This window comes from Lipophrys pholis (assembly GCF_963383615.2).
Source record: "Lipophrys pholis genome assembly, chromosome: 19".
Classification (NCBI taxonomy): Eukaryota; Metazoa; Chordata; class Actinopteri; order Blenniiformes; family Blenniidae; genus Lipophrys; species Lipophrys pholis.
In genome coordinates this window covers 4950813-4971033 of record NC_137647.1, presented here as the reverse complement: position 1 = coordinate 4971033, position 20221 = coordinate 4950813, and the positions used below count along the sequence as shown (strand labels likewise).

Below are 20221 nucleotides of genomic sequence, written 5' to 3'. Positions count from 1 at the left end.
TCGAAGGTCAGAGGTCTGTTTGGAGGCTTCAAGGCTCAGTTGTGCTCGATATGCACAAAGCTTTCAGTCGGTAATCTGTGTTGCTTTCATCCAGATTTGGGCGGAGATGCAACAACGTAGCAGTACCACTAATAACCACGAGGGGGCATTGTTGAGATTAGAAGTGGAAAAACGAAGGGCGTAAGTTTTCAAAAAGTGGCTGTATCAGAGACACCACGAGGGAGTTTTTTTTTTTTAAATCCGTCTCCAGTGTGTGTGTGTGTGTGTGTGTGCAGAGGTGGATGAGGTGCATCGTGTAAAGTGCATTGAGACTGCTGAAGCGGTAAAACGCACGATACAGGGAAACTCCATTTAACGTTTATTACCCGAGTCTGGACAAACATCAATACAAACTGCACCCTGACTGGCTGTCATGCGGTCGTTTATTCTGCTTCTTCTGATGCGTGTGTGTGTGTGTGTGTGTGTGTGTGTGTGTGTGTGTGTGTGTGTGTGTGTGTGTGTGTGTGTTGTTCTGGCCTCCAGTCTGAGATGTTGCTGCAGCACCAGTCCAACCCGTGCATCGTGGATAACGCAGGGAAAACCCCCCTGGACCTGGCCTGTGAGTTCGGCAGAGTCGGGGTAAGGGCCCATCCTTTTCACTATATAACAAAATAAACACTTTCAAGTCACCGGAAGCTAAATTGTGTCCATGTTTTCACCTTGTGGATTTATGTGTGCAGGTGGTGCAGTTGTTGCTGTCCAGTAATATGTGCGCTGCTTTGCTGGAGCCCAAAAAGGGAGACACCACCGACCCCAACGGGACGTCTCCGCTCCACCTGGCTGCCAAGAACGGACACATCGACATTATCAGGTAGCCACAAATACACCTGCATGGTCTCTCTCTTACACGCCACCCCTAAGTTATCTACCTATTTTTATTTATAAAGCAACGGTACGGAAATACAATTCAACTCAAAGTGGCTTGACGGTGCAGTTACACCTCAACATGCCACTTACATGTTATTTTCTTGTCATGATGCCTTTTTTAATCGATGCAACTTATAATCAGGTGCGACTTATTGTCTGGAATGTACGGTAGTAACTTTTCTGCAAAAGCTTCCACTTAAGCGTTATACTGTTCACACATTCGGTTTCACATTCGGTTTGCTTGCGTGCAAACACACTGCCAACTAGTGGCCTGGGGTGGAAACTACAGTGATTTCAACATGTTTTACAGTCCAGTTGTGATGAAGACGTTGACTTCTGCCAAAACATGAACGATACCGTTTCTACCAGATCGATCTCAAATGCGTTTAATTCTATTAAAATTTTACTTATATAGCACCGATAACAACACAGTCATCTGAAGATTTTACAGGGAGAAATCTAATTATTCCACTTGAGTGAACATCAATGGAAAGGAAAAACTCCCTTTTACCAGGAGCAAACCTGCAGTACTAGACCTGGAAGTGGAGACTTTCTGCTGTTTCAGTTGGATTTATGGAACAGAAAGAGAGCAACAAACAAACAAACAAACAGATTGTCATAAATCCGCTCGCTACAGAAGTGATGGAGGCAGAAGCCTCACACCACAAACTTTCAGTTTCACTGTCGTAGATCCTGAAGAGAGAGAGAGAGACAGAAAAGAGAGAGCACAGACTACAGGACACACAGAATGTTAGTGACACGTAAAAGTGAAACGTCACTGCATGTAGAGCAAGAATGGAAATATAGAGCAGGTCTTCCAGCAGTCTACACCTAAAGCACAACTGTTTTTAATGGAAACTCGGAAGGCCACACATGCAGAGGGAGAACATGCAAAATACCCCAGTGTGGATTCACTCTGGGAATATTGTCCTGTCCCACCGTGCAGTGAATCTAAATATATAAAGACAGGATAGGAACCGATGTGCAGCACGATGGAGGTACGATATAATCCAACGCACGAGAAGGATGATGGAACAAATGCTTTTCCGTGAAGTGAGAGTTGATGAGTCTGTCACTTGCTCCTAAATACGTTTTTTTGGGGCGACAGCCGAGGCGACTGCCGACCCGCACGGCGTTCCACTCCGTCAAGCAAAATGTCAAATCATTACCAGCTCATCTCAGCGTGGATCTGCGTCTAATTTCTGTTTATGTTTCCATAAAGAAAGAGTGGCTAACACACACACACACACACACACACACACACACACACACACACACACACACACACACACACACACACACACACACACACACACACCACGATCTCAGGTTTTAAAGTAACTCGTAGCATCAAGTGTGTGTGTGTGCGGACGTTTCCTCGCCCCGCAGACAGCGGCGAGGGGAAGCAGAGCTTCGGGGGGGGGGGGGGGGGGGGGGGGGGGGGGGGTGAGAGGGAGGGAAAACAGAATGGAGATAGAGTGAGAGAATAAAGCCTGTCATAGTTGATAGAGCTGGGCATACCTCTCTAAAAGCAACACTGATAAATGATGCTCATTAGCCATGGTCAGCAGTCTGTGGAAGACACACACACACACAAACACACACACACACACACACACACACACACACACACACACACACACACACACACACACACACACACACAGACACACACACACAGGAGAGTTAAATGTATTTGGCAGTAAACTTTTTCTCCGACTGGTATTTTGTTGGGTTGAAAACCTGCTTGTCCTGATAAAACTCACTAATGATAAATCTCACCCGGTCCCATATTACTGCGTCTTCATGATGCGATTTGTCCAATTCGTCTCGTTTCCTCTGACTTCTGATGATTCGATTGCATCAAAACAAAAGACGCTGAGATTTTCCAAATTGTGAGAAAGGTCCAACACCCTTCCTCAGCTGTGCCACTCATCATGTTCCAATTAAAAGGGAAAATATACAGACTTTTGTTGTTTATGAAAGTTGTTGCTAAGAAGAGATAATCAGGGCTGGAAGAGACAAATTCCAAGTATTTACATCATTGAATTTGAGTTGAATTGCCCATTCTAGTACAATTTATACCAGTCATTCAAGTTTTGAGACGTCCCTGACCAACCGTGGTGGTAAATCATAAATAAGATGTGTTCCCGGCACATACAATTAACCTGCTTGGCCATCTTCATTGTGTTGAAAGATTATAATTTCAGTCTATTCTGCTTTGTAATAAATGTTATTCTAACTATGCTTTCGAATTTAGATATTTTAAAGTGCAGTGAAGAAGTAACTTTTGCTTGAAGTAGTTGTTAGTAACATCTGAATAAGCTCATGTGCAGTCATGAAAACACAGTTATCCTCGATATTTCACTGTTACAACTGTCATTTAATTTAGGTGCTTTATTTGAGTAGTTGAAGCCATTCCTTCTAACTCAGACGTGCGTATCAAAACCCTACGTAAATATCAAAATGATTGCAAACACATTTCTGTCTCTCACGTTTCTTCGATTCTTTGCATCCTGCAGCCAGATATCGTTTCTTTTACACCCCTCACTTCCTCCTCTCTGCACACTGTGAAGCGTTTAGTTTTCTGACTCATTCTCTCCTCCTGGCAGCCCTCACTGCACCTCTCACTGCCTCCACTCACTCTCTCTTTCTCTTTTTGTTTTTCTTCCTGCTCGCTCTCTCTCTCTCTCTCTCCCTCTCTCCCTCTCTCTCTCTCTCTCTCTCGCTCGCCCCGGCGGCTGCAGGCTGCTGATCCAGGCCGGCATCGACATCAACAGGCAGACCAAAGCAGGCACGGCCCTGCACGAAGCCGCGCTCTGTGGGAAGACCGAGGCCGTCAGACTCCTGCTGGAAGTACGTGGAAGTTCATTTTGAAGTTATTGATTGATTGGAAAACTATATATTCTCTCTTACAGTTCATAGAAAGAAGGGATTTAATTATTTTTCATATTTACTACAACTGCAAAATCATTTTACATAAATCTATCTATCTATCTATCTATCTATCTATCTATCTATCTATCTATCTATCTATCTATCTATCTATCTATCTATCTATCAAAATATTAATAAAATAGCTTTAGTTGCGCAGGATTGAAACCAACATGAAAGGATAAAGACACATATATTAAACAAATACAAAGCACCGGGTAAAAATAACCACAAAAATACACAAAACAACCACAATAGGACTCAAAGTGGATTCAAACAACAGCAAAACACAAAACAACAGCAAATACCAAAAACACAAAAGAAAATGTATCTGGAGAGCTACTGTCTCAAACTAAAGCTCCATGAGTCGTCTCTGTGAGACATGTTTTACATCTCCGTTCCATAACGCATTGCAAACACCAGGATAGATTCAGGAGAGATTTAATTCTTGAAGCAGAAGCTCCAGACGAGCGACCCGACAGGAGTTCAAGAGGAGGAGACGGCAGCATGAGCCAGCTGTCAATCCTCCTCCGTTCAGCCTTCACATCTTATTAACCGAGCAGCTCCAGCGCACTGAACGCACGGAGGAATATTCCTCCTTTAAATGAAGCGAAGCTCACTGCCCTATTTATGAGTGGATGTGGAAGATCCCTCAAACGCCATGTGGTAAGTTAAAGGTGCGCTGATTGGAGAGCCGGTTCAATGGAGCCGTGAGGCTTTTAAAAACAAGGGAGGCAATATGTTTTCATAACTGAGTGTGAAATAGATTTTTTTATTTATTTTTTTTTCCCCCCATTGAGGCGATGAAAGATTTCGCCTGGAAGCGTCTTCGGACTGAATCCATCGTTGTTCGTTTGATTCAGCACATTTGAACCTCTCTCCCTCTTCCTAAGACGCGGTTGTAATTAGCAAAAGAGCCCCAGGAAATCAGCCTTATTTTCTGTTGACGTCACGGCGGTAAATTATCACGTCCGCGAGGCGTTCCATCAGCATTTACGGAGTGGGATTTATGAGTTTTAACCTAATGGATGCTGTGTATTTTGTATTTTTATGCCTCTGTGCTGGTGACAGCTGCGAGCCGGAGGCTCTGTGCCTTTTGGGTTCCTTCTGTCTCTTTTCTTGTTAATGTAATATTTCTGCATCGCCTCCAGGAAGTAACTTTAACCCTGCCACAAATTCACATGCACACTCAGAAATAAAGTGGCTGAACATGAAGTTTACTCTGAGCCGGGAAGAGAAATTTTACAAAATCTGGCACAATGTATGCAAATAATGCTAATAATGTAATGATAATGCTAATAATGTAATGGTAATGATAATAACTCCACTGCCCTGCATAAATATGACCTTCATGTCACTCTGTCATTCCTGAACAGACCTCATTGAGTTCATCGTTAAAGAGCAGAACGTTTTCATGAATGTTTTTCCGAATGCTGAAATGTTAAATTACTTTTCAAACGTCGAATGTTGTTGCGTCGTTTCCAGAGTGGAATCAACGCCGCTGTGAGAAACACGTACAGCCAGACGGCTCTGGACATCGTCTACCAGTTCACCGCTACGCAGGCCAGCAGGGAGATCAAACAACTGCTGAGGGGTAAGAAGAAGGGGGGGATGGAGGGATGGAGGGATGGATGGATGGATGGGAGGGAGGGAGAGAGGGAAGATTAGTGAAGAAAGGGATGATTGATAGAGGGAGGGAGGGAGGGAGGGAGGGAGGGAGGGAGGGAGGGAGGGATGGGTGGGTGGATGGATGGATGGATGGATGGATGGATGGATGGATGGATGGATGGATGGATGAATGGGAGGGAAGGAGAGAGAGAAGATTAGTGAAGAAAGGAATGATTAATAGAGGGAGGGAGGGAGGGATGGGTGGGTGGGTGGATGGATGGATGGATGGATGGATGAATGGATGGGTGGATGGATGGATGAGGAAGGGATGATCGAGGGAGGGCTGGGTGAATGGATGGAGGAAGGGATGATCGAGGGAGGGAGGGATGGGTGAATGGATGGAGGAAGGGATGATCGAGGGAGGGAGGGATGGATGCATGGATAGATGGGTGGATGGATGGATGATGGATGGATGGATGGATGGATGGAAGATTAATGAAGGAAGAGATGATGGAGCTATGGAGGGATGGACGGAGAGATTGAACGCAGAGGGGGGGATGGGTGGGTGAATGGATGGATGGATGGAAGGGGAGGGATGGAAGATTAATGGAGGAATGGATGGTTGAAGGATGAATGGATGGACGGATGGATGGATGACGAAGGGATTGAGGGAGGGATGGATTGTGAGAGAGATGGATGGAGGGAGGGATGGAAGGATGACTGGTTGGACGGATGGATGGATGAGGAAGGGATTGATGAATGGAGGGAGGGATGGAAGGATGAATGAGGGAGAGATGGATGTAGGGAGGGATGAAAGGATGAATGAGGGAGGGAGGGAGAGATGGATGGATGGACACAACTAAAGTTTGTTGAAAGTGCAGTTCAACTTCTTCATAAAAAAAGAAAGTAAAGATATTTTCTCGGTCTCTGATATAAATGATTGTCGTTAAGTTGAAACGTGTTTATCTTAGAAGTGAAGCTGTTTTTAATCGTTGGTCTGCATGAAGCCTGAAAACCTTTATAAAAGTTGAACTTGTGCTCGGCAGGGGGCTGCAACCTTTGTGACCATGAGACTTTTTCTCCTTCAACCTTTAAAATGTCAAATTTACACCGTTTAAGTTGAAAACTTTACAAGTTGCATAACAACAATCTAGAATGAGAGATATTTTTTAGCGATTATAAAGTAAATCTTAGCGACTTTACTTCTCTTAACATTTTTTTTTTTCAGCCACTTTAACTCATTTAGATATCCTGGCTGCTGTTCTTCTCTTTTTATTTCAAGCCAGTCTGGATGTTTTACTTTTTCTGATTTTAACTATTGAAGCCATTTTCAGCAATTTTAGCTTTTCTTTTTGCAATTTTAACTGTTTTATCTTTTTTAGCCATTTTTTAGAAATCTTCACAGTTTTAGCCATTTCAACTCTGTGCAGTTTTTCCATAAGATTGTTTTTTAGTTATTTAGGCTCTTTTTAACCATTTTAACAATGTTAGTCATCATTACAAATTTGACCATTTCATTTTAAAATTTTTTAACTGCTTTACAGTTTTCAACATAAGTTTTTTTTTGTTTCGCGTGACTTAAAGTGAATCCATGTGTCCACCTTGAATGTAATTGTCTAATTTCCCGTGATACTTTTCTTTATTCGGCATTATCGTTACCAAGTGGAAACTCAACATTTATCATTTGTAGTGAAAGGCAATGTGCAGCGGACACAGTCGTTTGTTATTGAACCATTCCTTCATGAAAATATCACATGTGTCACCTTGAACTGTTGGATAAATGTTGTTTTTAATAAAAGTGTGGCGTGTCGATAAGATGAAAAATGTGGGAAAAACAGCCACATGTGGCCCCAAAGCCTTGCAGACCCCTGACTTGTTCCTTTGACTGATGTATGGCATGGATGTATTTAGCAGTGTCCATCACAGTGAAATGTATCTCAGAAAACGAATAATCCCTGAATGTATTTGCTTAATGTTCAGGGTTTCTTTGCCTCCCAGATGCCTCAGCAGCTCTCCAGGTCCGAGCTCTGAAGGATTACTGCAACAACTACGACCTGACCAGCCTCAATATAAAAGCAGGCGACGTCATTACGGTAACACACACACACACACACACAGAGAAACACACACGAAATCTGAACTTTTGAAATCGAGACGTTTTTGCTTCTTTGTGGTGCGAGAAAAATTGCCAAACACTAACTTGATGTTCATTTTCATTTTATAGAATACTATACATTGTTGAATAGTGGCTGTAGTTATTAAAAGGTTCATGTCTTTGAGGATTTTTTAGATTTGAGGAGAAAAAAAGTTCATAAAAGATTCCATAGAGGTACATGATTAAATTATTTGATGTTGAACTGATGTTTTCCTCAATCCGGTCGAGTGATTTTGGAGCGTGATTTAAAATGGATAACTACCGTGTTCCAGTGCGACATGTGTTTCAACTGTGCATCACACATAATTCACATTTAAATAGAAAAATAAACAACCTGGTGTAATCCTTTGTTTTTCATTTTATTTAGTTTTATTTAGCAGAATCAAACTGCTAGTTTAGAACTAGTACATGGAGATTATAATTATTATTATTCATCCATATTCATGAGACTTGATGAGAATAAATCTTTTGAATGAGACGAAACAAACCATTTAAGGCTGTTTACACGACAACGTTTCAAGTGAAAACGCATCGTTTTGCTAAAGTTTCGCCTTTTTTTTTAAAAGAAACCTTGTTTTCAGTGGCTCCTAGCACCGTTTTGCGTTTTCGCATGAAAACATTCTCGAATCAACAGGAAATAGTTTGATCGTGCCAAGAATTTGCCAAGAAATCTACGTTCTAGCAAATAAAAGTGCAGATTGATATGCACTGAAGATTTTCGATGATTACCGTCGTTTATTGCATCTTTACAAGTCCCGTGCAGGTAAACGTTTCCTGCTCATTCTCCCATCTGCCTCTAGAGGGCGCTTCAGGATGAGACGCAACAAATTATTCGTCACACAGATGTCCAGGTTGGAGCTTTACGTGTCTGTGAAGCCGTCTGAAGGGAGAGATAATCACATTATTAATTTCACCTCGTGTGTGAAGGGGTGAGCAGGTATTCTAAATGGTCCCAGCCTCCTTCATTTACTACAAATATGCTTTACAGAAACATGTATTCACTGGCTGTATAGCGGTTCGCCCACTAACCATGAATATTTATGAGCACTTCTGCAGCCAGTAGTTATTTTGTTTTTTCTTGTTTTTTTTTTGTTTTTTTTACAGTAGCCAAGCCGTGCGATGCTTTTCTGCTTCAGGGTCTGAATGAGCGATTTGGCTCTGCTGCAGACTGACTCAGGGGATTTAAGACGGTGCCAAGCGCCACTTCCCTTTTTCAGTTTGACAGAAAAGTGGTTATCACTGAGAGAAAAAAAAAAAAAAACTATTAATAGCTTGAAATTATATTAATTTACCAAACCAGAAGTGTATTTATTTTATTTTTTTTGAGCTGGTTGAAATTGATTTCGTGGCAGGTTTTGGAGCAGCACCCTGACGGACGCTGGAAGGGCTGTATCCATGACAACCGGACGGGAAACGACCGCGTGGGCTACTTCCCGTCCACCATGGTGGAGGTCATCAGCAAGCGCACAGGTGCGTTCTGAGGAACCTTTTTTAGTCGGGATGAAACGCAGGAGAGGAGATAGAAGAAGAGGAATGAAATAGATAAGGACGGCTGTGAAAATAAACTCAGTCATTAACCGAGTTTAAAAAACGGGAATTTCACCTCTTTCATGTCGCACGCCGGCAGAGGAAGCCTGCGTTGAGTCGTCCAGCTTCGCCAAACAGCAACTTTCATCCTCACATTTCCCACAGTGCTGCACATTCACCCAAAAAAAAAAAAAAACGCCTTATGGAGTTTGGGTAAATGACGCAAACACTGTTCGGTAATGAGAACATGCACACACACATCAGAGTCATCGGCATACGTCACAGCCATTTGATTTCATTGCTTTCACTTAGCATTAGCTCCCCATTGTTTAACAGCAAAGACGGATTTTCATTCCAGTAAAATAAAAAAACTGCTGCATTTGGTTGTTTTCACTTAAGCTTATCTCAATGTATTTTATCCGTTCTTATTTTATAATCGCTTATTTTAGCAGAGTTTAGCTTAGCTTTGTTACATTTTTCAACCAATCTGAGCATTCCTTTTATTTTTTAACCTCAATTTTGTTTAGTTTAGTTTATCGTAGCTTAGATTTGCTTACTTTAGCTTATTTTATGTTTAGTTTAGGTTATTTCAGCTTATTTTATCGTATCTTAGCTTTGCTTACTTTAGGTTATCTCAGCTTAGCTGAGTATGAAATTCTTTAAATCCAGCCCTTTTAATTATTACTTATACTCCAGTCAAGTATTCACTGTAACAGAGTTTTTTCATATAACTTGCCTGCATTTATCAGGCATGTTGATATATTCAAATAGTATTTTACATAAGTACATCACATTCATATTCAGTCACGTAGCAGAATACTTAAATCAAAGATGCTGCTTTATTCCAGATGAGGGTTTGTGTTCTTTATTCATCCGACATTATACCATTATAACATGAACTTTATGGGGGTTAAACACATGAATTCACAGGCGGTTAACGATGGCACACACTTTGAAAAAGTTCACGGACACGGAGCGTTAAATGCCTTCATGAGCACAGTGAGCTTTTAATCTGCTGGGCGACTCCTGCAGATCACATTCAGATCATCATCCACGTGTGACCGCACGGCCACAAAGAGGCTCCGAGGCTTTTAGCTGTTCTGTGGGTGTCGATCTGTCGGCCTGCCGGTTCTGTCTGCCCATCTGTGTGTCTCTCTGTAGTGCACTACCCGTCGCCCTGTCTCTGTCCGTACGTCTCTACGTCCGCCATCGCAACATTCTCACTCGCCTCCTCCATGCCGGCTCGTCTTCTCTTCATCTCTTCTGATTATTTTCACATGACGTCTAAACCCGCTCGGCAGCCTGCTTCAGACGGTGGCTGCGCCTGCCCTGGTGCACTGCGTTACATCGCAGCTGCAGACGGGGCTGCACTCTATATATAGCAGCTCTATACAGTGCAAAATGAAACAGCTGGAGTGCTCCTGATTCGCCTGCACAGCCTCCACTGCAAGCACACACACACACACACACACTGAGCGCTGCAGCAGCTGTTATAGTGAGTAAGTTTCCTTTATTCAGCTGTTTTCCATGAATTTTTAATTGTTCTATTTTACCAAACGTCCCTCCTCACACAGAGTATTTTCTCCAGTCCTGACAACAGAAGAATGTCACGTCCAGAGAAGATGGACGAGACAAAACAGAGATTATGATTACCAGCCCAGATTAGCTAGTGGTTGGTGGCCACTGGAGTTGACCTGGAGCGATGGCTTCTAGCCTTTCTTCAATGGAGTGCGACTCGAGTGCATCTAAAAAAAGGCTGCAGGCTACTTTTCTCATCGGATTCGAGGCCACGCCCACTCTCACTGGCACACCAGATGAGCAGTCTTTAGTATTTAGTGGTATTAGTTGCCATTGTTTACAAGTAATGCAATAAAGAAAATGTGTATTATTGGAATAACACAGTTAAAAATTATATATTCATTAAAATGAAAAAAAAAATCCCTTTGGGACTGTAACATGTATTGAGGTAAATTCTCACACTGGAGCCTGACAGTCAATCACAAGCTAAGCTGCAATAGATTAAACAGATAGCAGTGATATAACAAGCAAAAAAACCCTGTTATTTGTACATTTACAGTTTATTTAACCGGCGATGACACTGAAGACTGTGATCATGTGACAGCCTTGCGAAATTCTCCAAACTTATCGCGATCGCTCCACATTTTCTACTTTTTCCCCGAAACAAATCCGACTGATTCAAACTCGGCGTCTTATTAAGCATAAGTCACATTTTCTCCATCACATCACATCACATCACTCCGACATGAATCCACGTGTTTCTACTTCACCGACGCCCACGTTTACTCGTCCCTCTCTCCATCGTCCTCCTCCTCCACCTTCTTCTCCACCTCTCCTCTCGGTTTGCTTTCTTACTTCAGTCTTTGTTTTTAATTTTCTTTCCTTTTCCTCCCCTCCTTCTTTTCTTATGTGTAATTCTCTGTTTTGTCGTTTGTTGTCTGTCACGTGGCGGTGGCTCACTTGTCGGCTGGTTGTGTGTGTGTGTGTGTGTGTGTGTGTGTGTGTGTGTGTGTGTGTGTGTGTGTGTGTGTGTGTGTGTGTGTGTGTGTGTGTGTGTGTGTGTGTGTGTGTGTGTGTGTGTTTCGTCACGGTGGGTGTTATCTAGGTTTGGCCAGCACAGTCATTTGCACTCAACAGTTTCAAAAGATACCGCTGGTTGCCCCGGCGACGGTTGCCCCTGCCAACGCGGTAGTCAACGGCAACGACACCTCGTTCCATCAGATCCATATCCTGCCTCCACCGCCTCCTCCTCCTCCACCACATTCCCATCAGCCACTGCTTCCACTTTTCACTTCCTTTGGCTATAACAGGTCGCCCGTGACAAGTCCACAGGGAGACACACCCACTGCCCCAGGTACACGCCCACTTTTCATTATTATTATTATTATTATTATTATTATTATTATTATTATTATTATTATTATTATTATTATTATTATTATTATTATTACAAAACTTCAAGGGATGCTTTCCTCTGATCAACGAATGAATTCCTCATTTGCCATCTGAGATTCTAATTGGTGTGTTTTCGTATGGTTTCCCTTAAAGAAGGCATCCATTGAAGTTTTCTCTTCCGGATCATTATTTGTGTAACTTTCTGTGTTGCTCACACTGTCTAACTTTTGTTTTCTTCTTGTTGCTGTTGTCATCTTCATGATACTGAGAGTCAGAAGTCTTTAGGCCACCAGCTCTTCATCGTGGGGGGACGATTAATCGTTACGCTTAGGCGCATTAATGCTTGCAGTTACTTATGGCTTATCAAAAACAAACATTTTAATCCTCCACTGTTCACGGGAGAAAAGTTTAAATTTTCAGTTACACTTGTCTTTTAAAGTGTGGATGATTTCCACATTTGACACAATACAATTCAGCCCATTCTTGTTTCTCATATGAGTCACAGATTTTCATCTTTTCGTAACTAATTTGCCTGAAGATATAATCCGGAACTATTCCAGGGAACAGAAGATCATAAGTGAATCTCACTTCCTCATGGAGAGTCTCTCCATTCAAGATCAATGTGTCAAAATAAAAACCTGAAGCTCATAAAGATATAGTGAAAACGTTATGCCTGTAGCAGTTTTTACACAAAATGCAGGTCATAGTATGTAAGAAATCAAGAAGAATCTTTAAAATAAATCATAAAAATATAAGTAATATCAATTCAATATTATTAGAGATGTAACTTTAAAACAAATAAAGTTCAGAGATATAACATAATGATGGATTACAATTAAAAATCAAGTTTAAAATTAATTAAATGAAAACAATAAAATATATTATAAGATGAATAAAAAAGTAGAACTTGAAATATGTCATGTGTAATGTATAGTTTGATATGTAATGTTAATGTGACGCAAAAGGAGACATACAAAATGCTTAAAAAGCTTCATTTGAAGTATTATAACTAAGGTTTATCTGTAGTGACAGTAAACGTTTTATATTTTCAACTGAAAGTGTTCAAATTAAAGTGTAGAATCCAGTGAGTAGTGAGGAAGTCTGGCCTGAAATGACCCATAACTTCCCCTCCAGCTGAGTTTTCCTGTTTGTGGCAGATTCAGATTGTCCTCATGCACTCCGGCAGGACAGGATACGCTCATGTAATCGAGTACCGATCATCAGCGCAGACTAATGATCGTCACTTCCACCCAAACAGCGTGACGGAGAGAGATTTAAACTTAAGATCACCTTTTGACCTGCTTCACCTGAGTTGTGCCTCAGTTTAATGTCTCAGTTCCCTGTTTCCTTTTGTTAATTTGGTTTATATATAATTTCTCTTTTCTTTTCCCCTCCTCCCTCCCGCTCCTCCCTGCTAGTTATTCTCTATCCCAACACACCTCAGACACAAACCCCCTTCATCATCACACTGTTTTCTGTTCCGTCATGTCCGTCTCTGTCAAGTCTGCTCATCTCAGCGCCATTTTTTAACCCATGTGTGTTTAAACTTTGTGATTCCTGAGAAAAAAAAAAAAAAAAGCTGAAATGTCCTCAGCCGGCCTGGAAGAGGCGGGGAAGAAACGCAGTTTAGTCATTTACAGCAACAAGAGTGAGCCTCAGTTTGGAGAACATTTGTCCTCGGTAATGAGCCGAGATGCCGTTTTAATGAGACTTAAGTGTGTCGGAGCTGCTCCGGCATTAATGACCGGGTGATATTTTCTGTCTCGCTGCTGAATAAGACATTGCATCTGGAGTTATGCCAGTATATTCCTAACAGCCACTCTCTGATGGAGAGAGCTTATGCATAAAGATTAGGAAAAGTACAGAGTGAAATGTGAAGACACGGAATGCATCGTTTAGAAAATGTCACCCCCGGTTTTTGCTTTTATTTTTGCAGGTAAGGTTTGACTGGACACTGTTTTGAGAATAAAACCTTTTCCTGTCATGCAATCACGTCGTGAGTGCAGCTCCTTCCTGCGGGCACACACAGTATTTGACTGAATGGCCACAAGAAGGAGCTGTGACATCACATGACAGCAAAGGGAGAATTTTGCTGTTTCTCTGTGTGTGTGTGTGTGTGTGTGTTTCTCCTGAGCACGGTTAGTCACATATAAACCATTAATAAACCCTCATCAGGCTGGTTTTAATGGTTTATGACACTCTCCGAATGCACTACAGCAGCCTCATTCTGAAAAAAAACCCCAAAATAAAAACACATATATAATCACACACAATGGATGCATTATATATGTATGTGTATGTACATGTACATGACGGCACATACTGTGTGTGTATATACACAGATATTCATGTGATGGATTTATTTATGTACTATTGGTATATAAATGTTTTCATATATATCTATATGCTGTATTTTTTTCTGTGTGTGTTTGTGAGCAGATATGAGAGAGTGAAAGGATGGCGTGGATGCAACTTCTCCTCAAATCCTCCCTTATCTGCCTTTACTCTATCACCCCCTCCCTCTTATTGCCCCTCCTGTACATCCTGCCTTTCTCAAACGTGAGCTTGGGATCATTTAATTAACCTCGCTGCACCTTTTCCTTTCTAAAAATATCAGGTCAGGAACGCAGAGACGATTCCATTTTAAAAATGGAGGCGCGCTCGTGTTTGAAACCCTGCAGTTTACTGCTAAATTTGAGGGTTTTTACCTTTTTAAATGCTGAAATTTAAAAATTTAAATATGATAAATATTTCGGGACGTATGAAACTGACCAAATGACTATTTTTTACAATATGTAGTTTGAAAAAGAAAAAAATATCATCAACAATTTTACTAGATGCCGTTAAAAACCTCACGAAACATCATTAAAGTTACGTTACAAGGTGACATTGCTCTGCACAAACTGAGCATTTCTCAGAAAAGTGATGCTTCATCATTAAGTTTTAACAAACTAGTAAGATTAATCATATTACCATCCACAGTTACTTCTCTTATAAACATTTAAGGACTCAAATGTACCAACCTTTCAGTAAAACACACCACCCAGACAACAATACAAACAATATACAGATTTATAGTTTATGAGTACAAATATAAATGAGCTTTATTATTTATGTTCAGTTCTCATGAACTTAGTGTTTTTCCATTCTTATCAGACTTAGAATATCAAGATTATCTGCCCTGTTTTGGTTATAATAGTATTAAACATATTTCAATAAGGTTGAAAGTTCCTCAATCAAAAAGTTCCTGTGTTTCAATCATTACTTGTAATTTTCTTTCAGCCCCTAATATGTCATTTTAAGTTATTTCCAAGAAGTGTACACACACATATACATCTACAAAAATCAGTAAACTTGTATTTAATGACTTGTAATTACAAATGCAAATAAGATCAATGACATGATGGAAGGCAATAAAAAAACAAAACATTTGTCAAAATAAATCAGAAATCATTGTAGACATGCAAATTGTCTAGATATTATAAATTCATGAAAAAGTTAAGCGACTAAGCACAAAAGTTTAAAGTATATAAATGCCACGATGTGAATTTGATTTATTATTACACTTTCTGGCGTTCTTTTTCCATAATACTACATATTTTAATTGTAATTGTTTCTTTTGCTCCATTATACTTTTGATAAAAAGAGGAATATATAATTTGATATAATCTAATCTTAAAAGAGGCAGCTTTATTAAAATTGCTCCTAAAAATACATGTTTGATATTGTATAACGTGAAAGGAGGTCACCAATAGTCATGAAACCACACATGATTTCCTTTTATAGTATATATTTTCTTATTTAGGAATCATACATATTCAATTAACATTTGACAATTTTACTACAGATTTTGATGATTAATTCTACAAGGTTAACAAAAACGAACCCAAACACACACGTCCAATAAGAGAAACGCGTATAGCCTACTGATAGATTATGTCAAGATAAATGTTAATAATAAAGTAGTTTAAATTCTAATAAATCACGATTTTTTTTCCCCCGATATAGCTAAAACAAGAGTGACTATTTGAATTTAGATGCCAGAGAGTCAAATCGTTGTTCTTGGACCAAAAAAAATTAAAAATAAAAGCCCAAATCCATCCAAATCTTGGAGAAGAAATTTCTCGGCGCTTCGGTTTCCTGGGCCACGTCCGGGTCGGTTAGCGGCTAACAGTGGTGTTCTGTGTTGAAGGTTGCCGCGGCTCAGAGGCAAGTCCTCACAGTTCTCCCACCCCGTCCAGCGGGCCCCATGGAGGCTCCAACGAAGAGATCTGGGTACTGCGCAAGCCCGTGGCAGGTAACTAAGCCGCGCTGCGCAGAGACCTCAAACCTACCCCCCCCACCCCCCTGACTCCTTCAGGTCTGACCAGGGGTCAAACAGTATCTGACAAACTCTTTCCACCTGTTTGGAAACGACCCCCCCCCCCCCCCCCCCCCCCCCATAGAACAGAATCATCTGCTTGTTAAATAACCGTTTGGAGGCTTTCAGATACTCTTTGACCCGCTCCTGACAGCCTCCTCCCATGTCCTGCTTCCCCCTCCATCCGAAGCTCAACTCAGAGGCCTTCTGTGTAGGACTGCAGCCATCTGCATCGGTCCACAGTCTGTGTGTGTGTGTGTGTGTGTGTGTGTGTGTGGAAAGAGGGAGAACCAGAGATATGTGTGTGTGTGTGAGAAAGCGAGAGGAGCGTCTTTCTTCCACTTTTGTGTTTGTCACTCAGCCGTCTGTCGCCCCGTTTTGTCCGTCCCGTCCATCCGACCACATGCTGCCAGTGCATTTCAACGGAGAGTCGACACCTCGAACCACGATGCTTTGGGTCCCAGCTAAACCGCTCTGTGTGTGTGTGTGTGTGTGTGTGTGTGTGTGTGTGTGTGTGTGTGTGTGTGTGTGTGTGTGTGTGTGTGTGTGTGTGTGTGTGTGTGTGTGTGTGTGTGTGTGTGTGTGTGGGTGTGTGGGTGTGTGGGTGTGTGGGTGTGTGGGGGTGGGTGGGTGTGTTGCATGTATGCATTGTTGTGTATGGACCAAAAAAACAACACGCTCTTTGGGCGGTTATATGTGTGTGCGAATGCATGTCTGGACGTGTGTGTGTGTGTGTGTGTGTGTGTGTGTGTGCGCGCGTGTGTGTGTGTGCGCGTGTGTGTTGCAGGTGGGGACCGCAGCAGCATCGGCAGCTCTGGCAGTGTGACCAGCGTTCGGTCTTCGGGCAGCGGTCAGAGCGCCGGCAGCGCCGCTCACATCCTCCACGCCCAGGCCGAAGGAGTCAAGGTGAGACAACGCAAACTCTTCTTCACCCTCTGTTCTGAGTTCAAGTTTTAGGAGTGAATAATTAAACATTCACAGCAGAAACCCTGTCATACACCCCCCCCACCAGTCTTAGTTAAACACCAGAACCCAGCTGAAATAACCGTTTGACCTTGAGCGCTGACCGCTGCGCCACCATGTGGATAAAATTATCAATCGATAAATAATAAAGAGTAAAAGCGAATCCCTGAAAATAGAAAAGTGATGTGACTGGATGTAAAACAGATCAAATGTCCATGAATGTATTAAAAGAAGCTTCTATATATATATTCACCAGTTCTCTCAATTAAAAGCTTTTAACGAGCACGAGAAGAGATTTAAAAACATTTTTTTAAATTATCTTTCTTCTGTGGCTCGGCTGCTAGAATGGTCGTCCCTCAATCAGAGGGTTGCAAGTTCAACCCTCTGTCCACACGTCAAAGGGTCCTTGAGCAAGATGCTGAACCCCAAATTGCTCTTCATGAATGGACTGAGCACCTTGCATGGCAGCTGTGGGTCTGTGTGTGTGTGTGTGTGTGTGTGTGTGTGTGTGTGTGTGTGTGTGTGTGTGTGTGTGTGTGTGTGTGTGTGTGTGTGTGTGTGTGTGTGTGTGTGAATGGGTGAACGTGTTCACGTTGAAGCGGTAGAAAGGGGCGATATGAGTGAAATCCATAATTATAATGTGACAAAGTTTTGAAAAGTTCAACATTCACTTAGCGTGAGGCTTGTGTGGATTTCACTTTCAACTCCTGTGTGAAGACATTTAAAAACAGGACTAAAAGGTTTTAGTTTTTTTTTAAGGCCATTTCACATTCCAACGGAACTAAAATCAAGCTTTTTGTAAAAACAAATATATTATTATTATTATCATTATTATTTATTTAGTTATCCTAAATAATTAGGAGATAAAGAGCATAAAAAGGCATCTTGATCTCAGGAAGATGCTTGGATTACATTTTATTCACTGATCTCCAAAGCACAGGCTTCAGTCTTGCTGCCAACTAAGTTGACTGTGTGATATATGACACTACAGAGATTTTCCTGCTGATCATCGGCCAACTGCACATCAGAAGCTCCCTGCAGGTGTCCTGTTAAAAAAAAAAACCTGCACTTTAAAACCTCCCGAATCATCCACACAGCGAAACTGCAGGTCTCTGCCACCCCCCCTACCCTCCCACCCCCAACCCCCAACCCCAACCCCGCCTCCCGCTCACTCCTCATTAGTGCCAGTCAGGGTTTTTTATCGCCTGAAGCTTCAGGGTCGAGGTTTAAATGTGATTAATGCGGCCGCAGCAGTGAGCGTGCAGCAATGTTTCTCTCAGAGATCAATGAATCTTCCCCCGCGGTGAAACATGGGGGAGGCAGCATCATGCTTTTGGGTTGCTTGATTCCTGGGTCGCATCATGGAGGGGAAAAAATGCGCCACTTTATCTAACAAGGGTGGTTGTTTTATTGTTGACAAACAATATGACCACTAACAGGTTGTTGGTTCTCAATGTGCACAGAAGCGAAATTATTGGATTGTTGTGGGGGGAAACAACTTTTTTTGATTCTTTGATTATTTTTACTTTTTAGGTCAAAATGGACCCATTGTGACATCCAGCAGAAAAATACCCCAAATATATATATATATATATATATATATATTTTTTTTTTTTTTTTTTTTTTTTTTTTTTTTACCCTGAAGTTTGATGACTTTTCATAAAGTAACCCAAAATGCTAAAACATTCTAATATGTCAAAAGTTTGAATTGTTCTACTAATGTTCCGAGTCAAACTTGACAATATCTGTTGAGCTGGACATTAAATCCACCATTACTGTATGTTTTTATGTTTTATCATCTCTTTATTGATATTTAGCTTTTTTACTACTATGAGGATATTCCTGGCCTGGGCCAAAACTGACCAGCACCACATTAATATGTTTGTAAAATCACTTTAATCATCTGAAACCTCTAGTAATCAGATAATGATCTGATTTTTTGTGTGATTTAAACAGACTATATGAACATGGCAGTGGCAGTGTTTTAAAAACAGCTCTAACTGTAGCTTTAGTAAATAGAGAAGTCTTGAGTCTGGCTCTAAAAGTAGAGACTGTGTCAGCCTCCATAACTGAAACTGGGATCTGGATTAGGACACCCTGATAATAAGGAGTTACAATAGTCTACTCTCGAAGTAACAAATGCGTGGATTAGTTTTTCGGCGTCACTCTGAGTCAGTGTTTTGGAAATATTACATACTGTAGGTGGAAAAAAGGCCGTCCTGCAGATTTGTTTATTGTGGGAGTTGAAGGATAAATCCAGGTCAAAAATAACTCCCAGGTTCCTCACAGTGGTACTGGAGGTCAAAGTAATACCATCTAGTGTTACTAGATCTTTAGATAATTTCACTCTCAGATGTTTTGGACCAAATAAAATAATTTCCGTTTTATCTGAGTTCAGAAGCAGAAAATTACGGCTCATCCAAGCTTTATATCTTCAAGCTTCTGGTTTAGAAAGTTGGTTATTGTCGTCGGGTTTCATAGATAAATAGATTTGTGTGTCATCAGCATAACAATGGAAGTTAATTAAGTGTTTTTTAATGACACTGTATTTCCGACAGGAAGCATGTATAAAGTGAAAAGTATAGGTCCTAGGACAGAACCCTGTGGAACTCCATGCTTAACTTCAGTCTGGACTGAAGAGTCATCGTGAACATGGACGAAGTGGAACCTGTCTGATAAATATGATCGGAACCAATTTAGTGCTGTACCTTTAAGCCCGATGATTTGTCCTAGTCTGAGCACCTTTTATTGTGACAAATGTAAGAGATTATCCGTCATGATTTCAAAGCTGTAGAAATTAGAAGAGATTCAGAAAAGATCGCAGGAGTGGAACAACAAATGCCCCGAAAGGAAAA

At 41.3% G+C, this 20221-nt stretch overlaps 1 protein-coding gene across 1 annotated transcript in view; it reads left to right on the top strand.

The window, feature by feature from the left end:
* Positions 1 to 20221, top strand: part of caskin1 (CASK interacting protein 1) — a 103890-nt gene that overhangs the window by 71624 nt on the left and 12045 nt on the right. Inside the window, exons 5-13 of the mRNA XM_080487686.1 lie at positions 523 to 618; positions 720 to 850; positions 3654 to 3762; positions 5326 to 5434; positions 7447 to 7541; positions 8956 to 9073; positions 11754 to 12002; positions 16218 to 16340; positions 17191 to 17309. Of these exons, the coding sequence (XP_080343812.1) occupies positions 523 to 618; positions 720 to 850; positions 3654 to 3762; positions 5326 to 5434; positions 7447 to 7541; positions 8956 to 9073; positions 11754 to 12002; positions 16218 to 16340; positions 17191 to 17309 (1149 nt within the window). The remainder of the gene's footprint in view (positions 1 to 522; positions 619 to 719; positions 851 to 3653; positions 3763 to 5325; positions 5435 to 7446; positions 7542 to 8955; positions 9074 to 11753; positions 12003 to 16217; positions 16341 to 17190; positions 17310 to 20221) is intronic.